This window comes from Choloepus didactylus, chromosome 19 (assembly GCF_015220235.1).
Source record: "Choloepus didactylus isolate mChoDid1 chromosome 19, mChoDid1.pri, whole genome shotgun sequence".
Lineage (NCBI taxonomy): Eukaryota > Metazoa > Chordata > Mammalia > Pilosa > Megalonychidae > Choloepus > Choloepus didactylus.
The window spans coordinates 5,509,975-5,523,379 of NC_051325.1; the positions used below are offsets into that span (position 1 = coordinate 5,509,975).

The following is a 13,405-nucleotide window of genomic DNA, read 5'->3' on the forward strand; positions in this document are numbered from 1 at the left end:
TTTACTGTTGATGAGGAGACAGAATGGTGTACTGTATCAGGAGGATAGAGTGGTAGTTCCACAAGAAGCTAAATATGTGGGAGCAATAAGTCCCTGCAACCTCATTATGGGGTATATACTTAGAAGATCTGAGAACAGGGACATGTATGGACATTTGCACACTTTGTTTATGGAGAGAGTATTCATGATTTCTGACAGGCAGAAGTGGCCTAAGGGCACATCAAATGAGGAACAGAATGTTGAACTGTGGTGTATGCACACAATGGAATATTGAGCAATTGTGAGGAGTGAATCTGTGAGACACTCAACAAGTTAAATGTATCATGTAGACAGCATTTTGAGTGAACTATGCCAGAAACAAAGACAAACGTTATAATGCCTCACCAATATGGACTAACTACAATGTTTAACTTCAGAATTGAACCTTAGAGAAGAGCTTATCAGGGGAATGCTTATTTTAATGTTCCCTATTCCTGAATTGTTATAGCTATCTCCAGACTCTGAGATGTTGATCCTTTTGTGCATAACCTGGTTGGTCTTTGGAACTTTGGGTATCTGTGTGACACCTGAAACTCAGAGCTAGAACTTTACAGACATGAATGTCAGTATTAGCACATATAGAAACAGTTTAAAAAGCTGAAAAAAGATTCCAGACTTCAGTTCGAGTTATGAATGAAGAAGATATGGTTAGGACTAGGGCAAATCAGGCCAAAGGGTAAAGGATGATATTGACTGTGTTTTCCAACATCAACTTCCATGTGAGGCCAAGGGAAGAGATGATTATTTGGTGCACAATTTGTATTTTCTAAACAATTTAACTTGTCAGTTTTTTCAAACACCATAATTACATGGAGCTTTGAGTAGGAAGTGAGATCTGGTAGGTTTGTATAGGTCAGTGTGCAAAATATTGAAACATGCCAAAGTAACTTGAACAGAGAATAAAAATACATGTGCCAGACACCCTGAGGAGATGGCAGAAAATGCAGAAGTGTTGAACTTCTTCCCCTGAGTTGTTGCTGGTGTTTTCACAAACATTGAGGACTGATGGTTTGGTATACCAAGCCCTCTGTCCTGGGCCTTGCACTTATGAAGCTCACTGCTGCAAAGGAGAAGCTAAACCTGCTATTTGTGCCTAGGAGTCTCCCCATGGGCGCCTCTTTGTTGCTCAGAGGTGGCCCTCCCTCTCCATCTAAGTCAATTCAACAGGCAAACTCTCTGCCCTCCCCCTTGTGTAGGACTTGACTCCCATGGGTGTAAATATCCCTGGAAACACACAATATGACTCCCAGGGATGAATCTGGACCTGGCATTATGGGATTGAGGACATCTTCCTGATCAAAATGAGGAGGAAAATGAAACAAAATAAAATTTCAGTGCCTGAGAGATTTCAAATGGAGTTAAGAGGTAACTCTAGTGGGCATTCTTATGTGCTATATAGATATCCCTTTTAGGTTTTAATGTTTTGGAATAAATGAAGTAAATACACATATTCCCATTAGTACATGGAGGAGGGGATGGAGCTGTACGGTGACCTCCGCCACCACAGACTTACAAGATCTCAGCCACCATCCTTTCAGTGACTCAGGGTCACGTGGGGGCATCACTCAGTTGATTTTTCAAGGGTACTGACCTCCAGGGAAATGACTCTCCTGCAGGCCATGGTGAGCTCAACCCCTCTGCAAACATCCATTGCACATCACTACTGCTTAGAGCTGTGTATATTATTTCACCTGAAGGAATGGAAACTATTTCATTGAACCTTTAGTAATCCAGAGTGGCAGAACTGGACACTTTTAGCATATCTGAGTGGGTTCATGAAGAACAGATTCCTGACCCAAAATAATTGTGGTTTGAGGACACTCCCCAAGCTGTTGCTAACTCGGCCATGAGAAAGTTGTGTGTTCCTTAAAGCTCTCCCTCAGGGAGAGACTGAATTCCAGAATGTTCTTGCTGACATGCATGTTCCACAAGGAAAGAACAGGGTTAGGAGGCTATATATGACTTGAACAACATTGAAAATAATTACCATCTAAGCAGAAATGCCTATCCTCTGTCAAAAGTAAACTTACTGACAGGAATACATTACAGTATTCAACTGCCCAGTAACCCCTGAAAATGTATAGGAAGGAAGATGTATGACATGAAGATATGTTCTCCTAACTTAGTGATTCCCTAAAAACCATTCCACTTCATGGCAAAAATGATTGCCCTCAGTCTTCTCTGAATTCAGTGTGATTGCTACATTAGGTGCTACTTCAAAATTTGGGAAAATATCATAAACTTGTGGTAAGAGAGGAGAAAAATTTACCAGAATGTTTTTCTGAAAATTTTGAGAACCCTGGAATTGTGGTATTTTATATTTAATGTATCTCTGGGAGTAGAGGCTCATGGACAATGTTCTCAAAGCCATCCTTGACCCTTGCCCACATTTGGCTCCCTGATCAGCTTCTTCAGCACATTTCTTGGTGGAATGAAATGACCCTGGGCTTAGTGACCTCATCTAAGGGAGCACCAGAGAAACTCCCCACTGTCCTGCTATCTTTACAAAGGATAATACCTCCCACATCCAAGTCACCACTTACATAACCAGTTGAAGTCACAGCACACATTTACTTAAGTTCAACTTCATCCTCAGTCTGGAGTACATTTGTCTGGGCTAGTTTACAAGACACTGCATTTAATGACTGTTCATGATAGGGTAAGAAGGAAAGGGAATTTTAGAGACAAGTGAAGCTAAATTGATCCTTGTATGGGCAAGGATGTTGAGATTGAGTGGTGTTGACCTCTCCAATTTGCACAGATGTGATATATCAGGAGCAGGAGCAGTTCCACTGTTCCTTGTGCTGTCATGGTGGACAGAGGTGAGGACACACACAGGACTTCTCTGGATCCCACCTTGGATAGCCCGATTAATATCAGTCATGAAACTCTGTAACATCTTTGGCAACTTAATAAAATTACAAATATGAAGTTACTAATGAGGAATGACATGAGCAAAGTGGAAATGTTGGAGCCAAACACCTTTCCCTCAACTAATAATTCAAAACAGAATATATTAAAACTAAAATTTTCAGGGATAATATACATATTATATACTCAACATATGCATTATACACATGTACACACACAAACATGCCCCACCAGACACACACATTTAAAATTCCTTGTAGTAGTGGGGGCAATGACCATGTTCCCAAAGCTGTCCTTAATCCTTGGCCAAATCTGACTCCTGATCAGCTCATTTAACACATTTTCTGCCTGTAAGTAAAGCAACCTGCACTCGGTGAGAGGACCCTACAGGGAAAGAACTGAGTTCTCCAAGAGCTCACCCAGCATCCTTCCTAGGGTGCCTCTAAGACAAGGACCTCCCTTCTTCCCTTTTCACTTTAGTACAGAGTTACCTCCCAAATGCAAATCAACACATGGGCAAACAGCCAAAACCACAGCACACATTTACTTAAATTCAGCTTCTACCTATGTCTGGATATTTCCTGGGGACAATGGACCTTGTTCGCAAGAACATGAAGACTTGGTGGTTCTTCCTTTTTCTGGTGGCAGCTCCAAAATGTATGTGTCTGGGATTCAGATGTGAAGGTACTTTGGAAGATGAATTTGAGTACATGACTCACTATGGTTCTCCTTTTCTTCAGGTGTCCTGTCCCAGGTGCAGCTGAAGGAGTCTGGACCTGGCCTGGTGAAGCCCTCGCAGACCCTGTCCCTCACCTGCTCTACCTCTGGATTCTATTTAACCAGCTATAGTGTGCACTGGATCCGGCAGGCTCCAGGAAAGGGGCTGGAGTGGGTTGGCTTAATGGGCTATGATGGAAGCACATACTTCAACCCAACTCTTAAGTCCCGGCTCAGCATCACCAGGGACACCTCCAAGAATGAAGTTTCTTTAAAACTGAGCAGCCTGAGAACCGAGGACACAGCCACATATTACTGTGCAAGAGACACAGTGAGAGGAAGTCAGGGTGAGCCCAGACAGAAACCTCCCCTGAGGGCACAGTAGGGGCTGGGCTGCAGGGAGCACTTGCGACCAACAGATGGTGGGCAGGGCCCATCCCCAGGAGCAGGTGCAGAAAGGGTCTGGGAGGAGTTTTCTGGCTTTTCCTGTGATTCCCTCTCCTTGCTTCACAATGTGTAACCCCAAGAGAACTGCCTTTGCATATTTTCTAAGCAATGATGTGATGTAGCCAAGATCCAAGCAAAATACAGATTTTAAAATGTTATTGCACGTGTTTTTATATTTTTATTCTAATCCGCCCTTTATCCTGGATACAACTTAAACTTTAAGCAAAACTCGCTTTCCACCTACCTTGTGAAACTAGTTCTCTGAACTTGCCAATTTCCTGAGAATGTCCGTGAAAGGTAGCTCTTCCTCAACATTTGGTAGGGCTTGTGTCTCCAGGTGGAAGTGAGAAAATGAGGAAAACCCTGGCATGGTCTCAGGGACAGATTTTGGGGGCTTCAATTTGTTCCCTACATGCTTTGTGGCATCAAGGACCAGGTCTCTTTTCTTACTTAAAAGCCCTTATTAATTCTCTTTCAATTGTGTAGGATGTTATGATTTTTACAGACACGTGCAGCACACAGGATTTCAATAAGGGCATTAGAAAAGGTAAATTTTAAGATTAAAATAGTGAAATCAGTATGTTTGTACATTTTTTCATGTATACAAAGAGTATCCCTCAAACCATTTACAATTAATTAATGCATTTCTTTTACTTTAACTATCATGGATGGATTATTCAATCATTTACCTTTGTGTACTTTTACCATGAAATTATCAAGTAGTTCAATATAAAGAAAATGTAATTTTCTCACAGATTTCTGGCAAGCAGGAAGGTTCATCAGGAATAACAAAGTCACAGTCCTATTCCTACCTGCACATCCACAGATTTCTGCAGATGTAGCTGATGTGACATCCTCTAATGGAGACCAGAGCCTCTTAGACATGTGCTTGGACATCATGTTCCAGACCATCCTGAGAATCTGAGGATGCCTCCAGCTGCCTCCACAACACCCAGCACGTCTGAGTGGAAACAGATTTATCCTTGGTGCATCTTGTGATTAAGGAATGAGAGTTCCTGTTGCTGGTTGTTAGGGCCCAGGGGCACCTACAGGGATCCATCCCAGGGGCAAGGATAACAACCCAGAACATGAGCATCACCTGTGATGTAACTGGCTCCTTGTCCCTTGAACCCTCTGAATTCCAGCTTCCTGAGGAGAGGCTGGGATATGTGGGTAGGATTGACAGAGGTGGGAACACCATCCACAGAACAGCCACTGGGTCTCACAACAGCCTCACCAGGGACACTCCATTGCCAGGTGCATTTACAGTTGAGCCTCTGAGACCTGAGGACACATGTGTGCATGGTGCTGTGCTAGGAAATACCAGGGTCCCCAGTATAGGGCAGGAGACACAAATCTCCCCCTGCTGGGAAGCCCAGAGTAGGTGGGCTAAGTGGTAGTTCCTTCCATGGAGCACAGAGGTCAGAACCTGCAGAGGGAGGGTGGGGAGGTTCCTGCTTGAGACTCTCAGTTCCTTCCCTCCAGAGAGATTCCCCTGGAAATCTGTCCTCTTCTTACTGTTCTGTTTCCTAGGTTTCCTCAGACCTTCAACACAGGGCTATATCATTCATACCCATGGTTCTTTGATTTTCACAATCACTGGAGACAAAGGAATTGTGCAGATTGATAGTGCCCAGTCAGCTCACATATCCTTCTCACACTGGATGATTTCAGCATCTCCTGCTGCTCTACCTCCCTCCTCTGTTCCAAGTGACAGAAATCAGACTATGAAAGAAGCCCATTAAAAATTCATGTAGAAGTTATACTTTATTTTTTTCTACCTTGACTCAATTACTGGTTAAATGATCAATTTCTACCTTGACTCAATTTCTGGTTTATTATTTTTTTTCTACCTTGACTCAATTTCTCCTTCTTATTCATTACTATAACTCATTCATTATGTAAGTCATTACTATAACTCATTCATTATTCATTACTATAACTCATTCATTACTATAACTCATTCATTATGTAACTTATTCATTACTATAACTCATTCATTATGTTGCCTTCTATATGCCAAGCACTCTCCTTTATTATTAAAGAGGAAAAAAAATCCTGTCCAAGTGAAGCTAATTATTGTGGGCATTTGAAAGAAAGAATAAAAAGATGAAAAATTTATGCTTATTGCCACAAAACCTTGCTCTCTGACCTGCAGTCATTCAATATGGAAGATCCCTGGAAAGCAACTAGGAATGCACACAAATTTTATACAACCTTTCCCTTCCACATGCAAACCTTCTCCTGTGTGACAACTGAGCTCCTCTGCTACTCAGAGTCTGGTTTCTCATCTATCTGAACAGACGTTCCTGGGATTATGCAATTTATCCAGAAGAACAAGGAATCCTGTTTTTCCTTCCTATTCATGGTGGCAGATCTCAGCTAAGAGCATCTCTTAAGTTTTAGGAATGTTGCAATGGGGATGAGGTGTCTGAAGTGAGTGACTCAGACATTTCCTGTTTCCAGGTGTTCTGTTCCAGGTGCAGCTGCGGGGATTGGACCAGAACTGCTGAATCCCTCACAGTGTCTTTCCCTCTGCTTCCTGGTTTCTGTGTTCTCCATCACAGTCAGTGAATAATGCTGCCAGTGGATCCTGCAGCTTCCAACAAAGATATAGATGATGAGGTCCTTTGATGCTCTTGCTGACACAGAATAAAACCCATCCCTCTAGAGCTGACTCACTGACTCCAGAGACACATCCAAGAACCAGTTCTCTCTGTGGCTGAGCTCTGAGACTGACAGGAAAATGGGCATATGTGGCTATGGAAGATAAACAACTGGAAAAGCCTCTATGAGCCCAGACACAACCTCCCCTTCAGGGAGGCTAAGGCTGAAGAGCCACTTTGAAGTATGCTGCATTCACGGCATGTTTCCTGAAATGATCAGGTAAAATGGGATTTTCAGAAACAGTGGGATGTGAAGCAGTCAGAGTACAGTTGGGGGCACTGAGCTCGCCCAGTTCCACAGGTGTTACATGTCAGGGACCAGATCAATGGATGTGATTCTTGTGCAATTGCAGTGGTCAGAGGTGAGCACTCACCTAGGTTCCCAAATTTTCATTTCCAAATGTCATGATACCACTAATAGTAACAGTGTTGATAACAGCAAATTCTTCTAGGTGCCTACTGTAAAATTCATATATAAAGTTTTTGCTGTAATTCTGAATTTGCATCCTGTGAGACTAAAGTTTGTAGGAGGCAGGTCACCATCCACAGCATCACAGGACAGAAGGGCATGGAGCTGTGCTGGGCACACTGCCACTACTGATATCTAGAACCTCAGCCACCATCCCAGGACTCAGTGACACAGGCCTCATGAGGACAGTTCTTCAGTGATTTTCAAGAAGCCTGATTCCTGGGCAGGGAGTTGCCCTCTAGTCTTTGTGAACTCTTGCCTTCTGCAAAACATTCACTATGTGGCCATATTGCCAAGGATCTGCAGGCTATTTACCTTCACTGAATTACAAATGAATTTGCTGACCTTCTTTTTTCTTCTCAAGCATACTGTACTCAAGGGGTTGGCATGTGCAATGGTTAAGTTCATATGTCAACAGAACAAGATTTTGTTATTCAGTTGTTTGATCATGAAAGCACTGACTGATTGTTACTGTGAAGACATTTTGAGGTTGAAAAGCATTACTCTGTTGATTACATATATGGCTGATTACATGTACTATCAACAAAGGAGATTGCTTCAGCAATGGCAGAAATCTCATGCAATCAGTTGAAGGCCTTAGAGGAGAACTGGTGATTTCCACAGTAAGAGAGAAGATTTTCTATCTCTATTGCAGTTAGCCACCTTCTCCTAGGAAATTCATTGAAACCTCCATCAGACTTCCTAACTTGTGATCTGCCCTACAGTATGTGGGGTTGCCAATCTCCACAGTCATATGAGTCAATTCCTATAATAAATGTTATAATATTATACTATAATTAATAGGAAATATATATTTATTTGAGATTATGTAATATCAATTGAGTTGGTTCTTCAGTTTTTTAAATCGGTTAAATAAACTTAGATTCAAAGCAACTAATGGCTCTATTTGAATTATCAAGATGGCACTGACAATCTATGGCATAAATTGACAATAGAGATATGAAAAATATCACCATTGGGTCCTGTTATTCAAATGCTTATAAGGCGCCAGGCTATGGGTTACACTGTATTTGATAACTTAAGAGAGTTGTGGAATTAAAAAGCATAATGATGTGTGCCTAAATAGGATGGATACAATTGATAAAGGAAAAGAAGAGTTCAAAAATTCTAATTCATACCTCAAGAGCTGCATAAGGGATATGAAAGTGAATATGTAATCCCTGAAACTCTTATTTCCTGAAGTCACAAATTTCAAATTTCAAAAAACCCATTTCAGTGTATCATTGCATGAGTTGATGAATTCCAATATAAATTGAATTCTTGTCCTTGCATGCTGTATGCTGGTAAAGTGAAGGCATTATTTAGAAGGAACAGTTTCCTGAAAATTAGAATGGGGACATATGTATTGTTAATGATGACAGTGGGGGCATTGAAACACTAAGTTTAGCTGGGTCCTCTTTGCCAGATAAACCTGTAATGATCCGCTCTGAGAAAAGAGCTTGGGACCTCCATCCTATTTAGAGGAGCCAGCTATCCTTCATCCACATGAAGATGTTATTCCTGCAGGGTCTGACAAAACTGGAAATTCCTCTCTTGAGGAAACAGCTCTCACACCTCCACCTGAAGGATTAACCCTGTTTCAGCACATAAAAGTGTAATATAATGCCCTGAGGTAGTTTCCTGACAAGGAACTGATAATTCTCTTGACCCACCCCACCACTCTTCTTTAGTTCCAGAGCTATAATTAGACTGATGTCCCAACAGACCTCAAAATGTGAGGAGCAAAGTGTGACATATGTGCATATGTGTAAAGCTCTAAAAGAACTGGATGATTTTTCCAAGTTGTTTAGACATATATCAGGGAAATATGTGTGGGAATGGATTTTAATGATGGGGGATAATTGAAGAAATATGAAGTAGGATTGTCTTAATATATTAATATTTGCCCACTAGGCAGAGATTCTGGATTCGGTGTCGCTCAATGGAATAGAGAAGACTCCCACAATTCTTTTGGTTGGTGAAGAATGGACCAAAAGCTGCTTTACATTATCAGAGATTTAAATGCCAGAAATGTGCTGTTATAATACAGATGAGGGTATACAAAGGATTAGAGATATTGGAGTGTTAGAGTGAATGCATCTAGTAAGACTTAATCACCCATTCCAGGAATTTCCAGAGACCACATCTTCCACCAGGGCTGGAATGCATAAATTTGTGTGGGCAGTCCCGAGATGGTTAAAGATCTCTGTCATCACTCTTCCTTACAGTTCATATTTTACTTTGGGAATGGCTGCTACTAGACTTGGATCCTTAAAGATGATCAGCATGATCAGATTTGAGGTGGGCAGTAGCCGAGTGGCAGCACTTAATTGCCAAAGATAAGGTGGGTGCCACTTGGCTACTACCATAATAGCACTGTTAAAGCAGTAATCAGTAAAAGCTGATTTCCAGATCTATGGTTTTGGCTAATGAATCATCTGGATCCTAGAAGTAAAAGAGATGGGAAATCTCTTAAATTCTAACCTAATCCATATAAGCAGGAGAGATCTGGGTCAAGTCAACAAAAGCTAATTTTGAATCACAAAAGCAGAGAGTCACAGTCCCTCTGTTAATTCTTAAACTTGAGACAGTTTAGAGACTCAGAACTTTTGGAATGAAGGGAAAGCTGGCATCCTTGGGGAAGGGAAATGCTACACTGTCAAAATTTAATTTGTTAATCTTCCTCCCAGTCCTCCACAAAGGGACCAAAGGTCTTTTGCAAGGGTTAAAATGCATTGGGGTAAAGGAAATTATCAGATATTTTGGCAATTACTAGACACTGGATCTGAACTGGTGTAAATTCTAAGAAACCCAAAATATTACTGCGGCACACCAGTCAGAGAATGGTCTTAAGAAGGACAGGTGATCAATGGCATTTCAGCTCACTGAACCCCGTGTGTTCCTCCACACATTCTGTGGTTATTTCCCCAGGTCAAGAATGCGTAATTGGAAAATCCATACTCAATACCTGAAGAACCCTATGTTTATTCCCAGACTTTTTGAGTGAGGGTTATTGTGGTAGGAAAGGCCAAGTTGAAGCAACCAGAAATGCCTTTATCTAGTCAAATAGTAAATCAAAAGCAATACGGCATACCTGGAGGGGTTGCAGAGATTAGTGCCAGCATCAAGGTCTTGAAGGATTTCAACCACACCCCACTCAACCATATCCCCATTCCTCTCTCCTGTGGGCCTGTGTGGGAAACAGATGGAACATGGAGGATGAGAGCAGGTACTTATAAAGAAGTTGTTGATTCCCATCTTTAGCTGCTATTGCAGATGTGTTATCATTGCTTGAGCAAATCAACACATCCCCTAGTAACAAATATGCAGCCCTTGATCTGGAAAATGCTTGTTTCCTGATAACTGTTAATAAAGCCACAAAAAATGGTTTAATTTTAGCTGCCAAGGCCAGAAATACACCTTCACTCTCCTGACTCAGGGGAATGTCAATTCTCAAACCCTTTGTCATAATCTAGTAGACAGCGAACTTGGCCACCTTTACCTTCTAGAAGATATCTCACTGACCCTTTATATTGATAGCATTATGCTGATTGGACCTAGTGAGCAAGAAGTGGCAACTGCTCTATACTTGTTGGTAAGTGATTTGCATATAAGATGGTGGGAGATAAATCCAACAAAATTCAATTTCCTTCCACCTCAGTGAAATTTGCAGATGTCAAGTGTTGTGGGCCATTTCTGAGATATATCCACTAAGGTGACACATAAGAGATTGAATCTGGCCCTTCCTACAGACAAAGAGGGATATCATGCCTTGATGGCCCGTTTGGATTTTGCAAGCAGCATATTCTTCTTTGGGGTGAGCTACTATAGGGCATTTACTGAGTGACCTGAAAAGCTTCTAGTTTTGAGTGGGGACCAGAAAATTAGGAGGCTCGGCAAAGGTTTCAGGCTATCTTGCAAGCTGGTCTGCCATATTGGCCATATGATCCAGAAGATGCAATTATGCTGGAAGTCTCTGTGACAAATAGAGATGCTATTTGCATCCTTTGGCAGTATCCAATAGGAGATGTGATTCAAGCAGGTCCTGAAAGCACAAGTAAGTAAAATGAGGAAGTGACCCAAGTGTCTCTGCTCCCAATCTAATTATATTACATTATCTTTCTCTGCCTGCACCCATGTACTCCTCTGGAGTTCCCCACCATGAGTTGATTGAAGAAGAGAAAACTCAGGCCTGATTTAAATATAGTTCTGCTCAATATACAGGTACTATCTAAAAGTGGACAGCTTCTGCTCGGACATTTCTGGGACTTCCCTGAAGGACACTGGTGAATGGAAATCCTCCTACTGGCAGATCGTATAGCAGTGAACCTACTTGTGCATTTTGCTTGGAAGAAGAAATTTCCAGAGGTGTCTATACATTCTGATTGATAATCTGTGGTCAATGACCTAGCTGTATTGTTATTGACTTGGAAGGTATATTAGCGGTGACAGAGAGGTATGTGGGAGAGATATGTGAAGACTTTTATGAATGGGTGAAATACATGAAGGTATTTGTGTCCCATGTGAATGCTCACCACAGGGTGATTCAGCAGAGAAGGATTTTAACAATCAAGTGGATTTATTGACCAACTTTGTGGATTCCAGGCAAACACGTTTTCCCAGCCACTCCTGTCACTGCCCAAAGGACTCATGAACAAAGTATCCATGGTGGTAATGTTGGAAGCTATTCATGGGCTCAGCAAAATGGGATTCCATGCAAAAGGTCTGGCATGGAGACAACCAATGCTGAGTGCCTCATATACCAGCAACAAAGACCAACACTCATTTCCTAATATGCAACATTCCCAGAGGTGTGCATCCTGCTGCCTGGTGGCAGGTTGATTAAATTTGACCATGTGTGTCATGGAGGGGGCAACATTTTGTATTTACTGGAATACTTACATACTCTGGATTCAGATTTTCCATCACTTCATGGAATGCTCCTGCCAAAACTACCATCTGTGGACTTATAGAATACCTTATCAACAGTTGATATTCCAGACAATATCACTTCTGGTCAAGTAACACACTTAACAAAAAGTGAGGGAATGGGCACATGCTTATGGAATTCACTCTTCTCACCATGTTCTCCATCAGAAGGATGGACAGAAAGATAGAATGGCCTTTTAAAGGCTCAATTATAACACCAGCTGTGTGGCAATTTCTTCTAAGGATAAGTCAGTGTTCCCTAGGAGGCTGTATATCCTCTATACCTGCATCTACTCTATGGTGCTTGCTTTCCCATAGTGAGGACACACAGATCCAGGAATCAAGGTGAGGAAATAGGAGTGGCATCCCTCATTATTACTGCTAGCATTTCTCTTGAAAAAAGAAAATTGCAGCCAGTTCCTGGAATCTTTGGCTCTGCCAGCCTGAGGATTTAGTTCCAGAAGGAGGAATGTTTCCACAAGGAGACATAACAAGGACTTCATTGAGCTGGGAGTTAATATTGCCATCTGGCCATTTTGTGCTCCTCATGACTCTGCATCAACAGGCAAAGAAGGAAATTACAGTACTGGCTAGGGTAATTGATCCTGATTATCAATGAAAAATAGGATTGCTACTAAACAATGGAGATAAGGGTTTGCCTGGAATACAGGTAATACCTTATGACATCTCAATACTACCATGCCATGGGATTATATTCAATCATAAAATGCAAACTTTCAGAAATGAAGATTTGGGTCAGCTCACATGGCCAGGAGCCAAGACTTTCTGTGGTCCTTGATTAGGATAAATAGAATAAGGAATGGGTAATGGAATAAAGTACTTATAAATATGAGTTACCTCTATGTGACTACTTGCAGAAGTGAAGACTGTGATGGTTATTAGTACATCTTCTTTGTTTAGATATAAATATGTTTGTATACATACATGAAGAAAATATGTTTTTTTCTGTCCATATCTTATCCCTTTATAATATAACATAAGTTGTATTAGCTTTATGTCACAATACCTAAGTTATAGGGTATCAAGTTTAAGAGTGAACCTTGAGAACTTAAGTTGGTGACTAGGTGAGATGGCAAAAAACTGCCTCTGTGAAAAATACTAGATAAAAACTACAAAGTGACCCAGAACACAGGTTTCATTGATGCACCTCCTGGACAAGGTCTGTTAAAACCACAGAGACCATGCACTTGGTGAAACCAGGAGTCTGCATTCTGAAATGAGTGAGTAAGCTGGCTGAAAGTCCCAT

At 41.4% G+C, this 13,405-nt stretch overlaps 1 gene segment (V, D, J or C); it reads left to right on the forward strand.

Moving 5' to 3' along the window:
• The first annotated feature begins 3,491 nt into the window (after window positions 1-3,491).
• LOC119516028 lies at window positions 3,492-4,012 on the forward strand. The segment is given in 2 exon segments: window positions 3,492-3,567; window positions 3,651-4,012. Coding segments are annotated over 2 exon segments (429 nt in total).
• The last annotated feature ends 9,393 nt before the right edge of the window (window positions 4,013-13,405 follow it).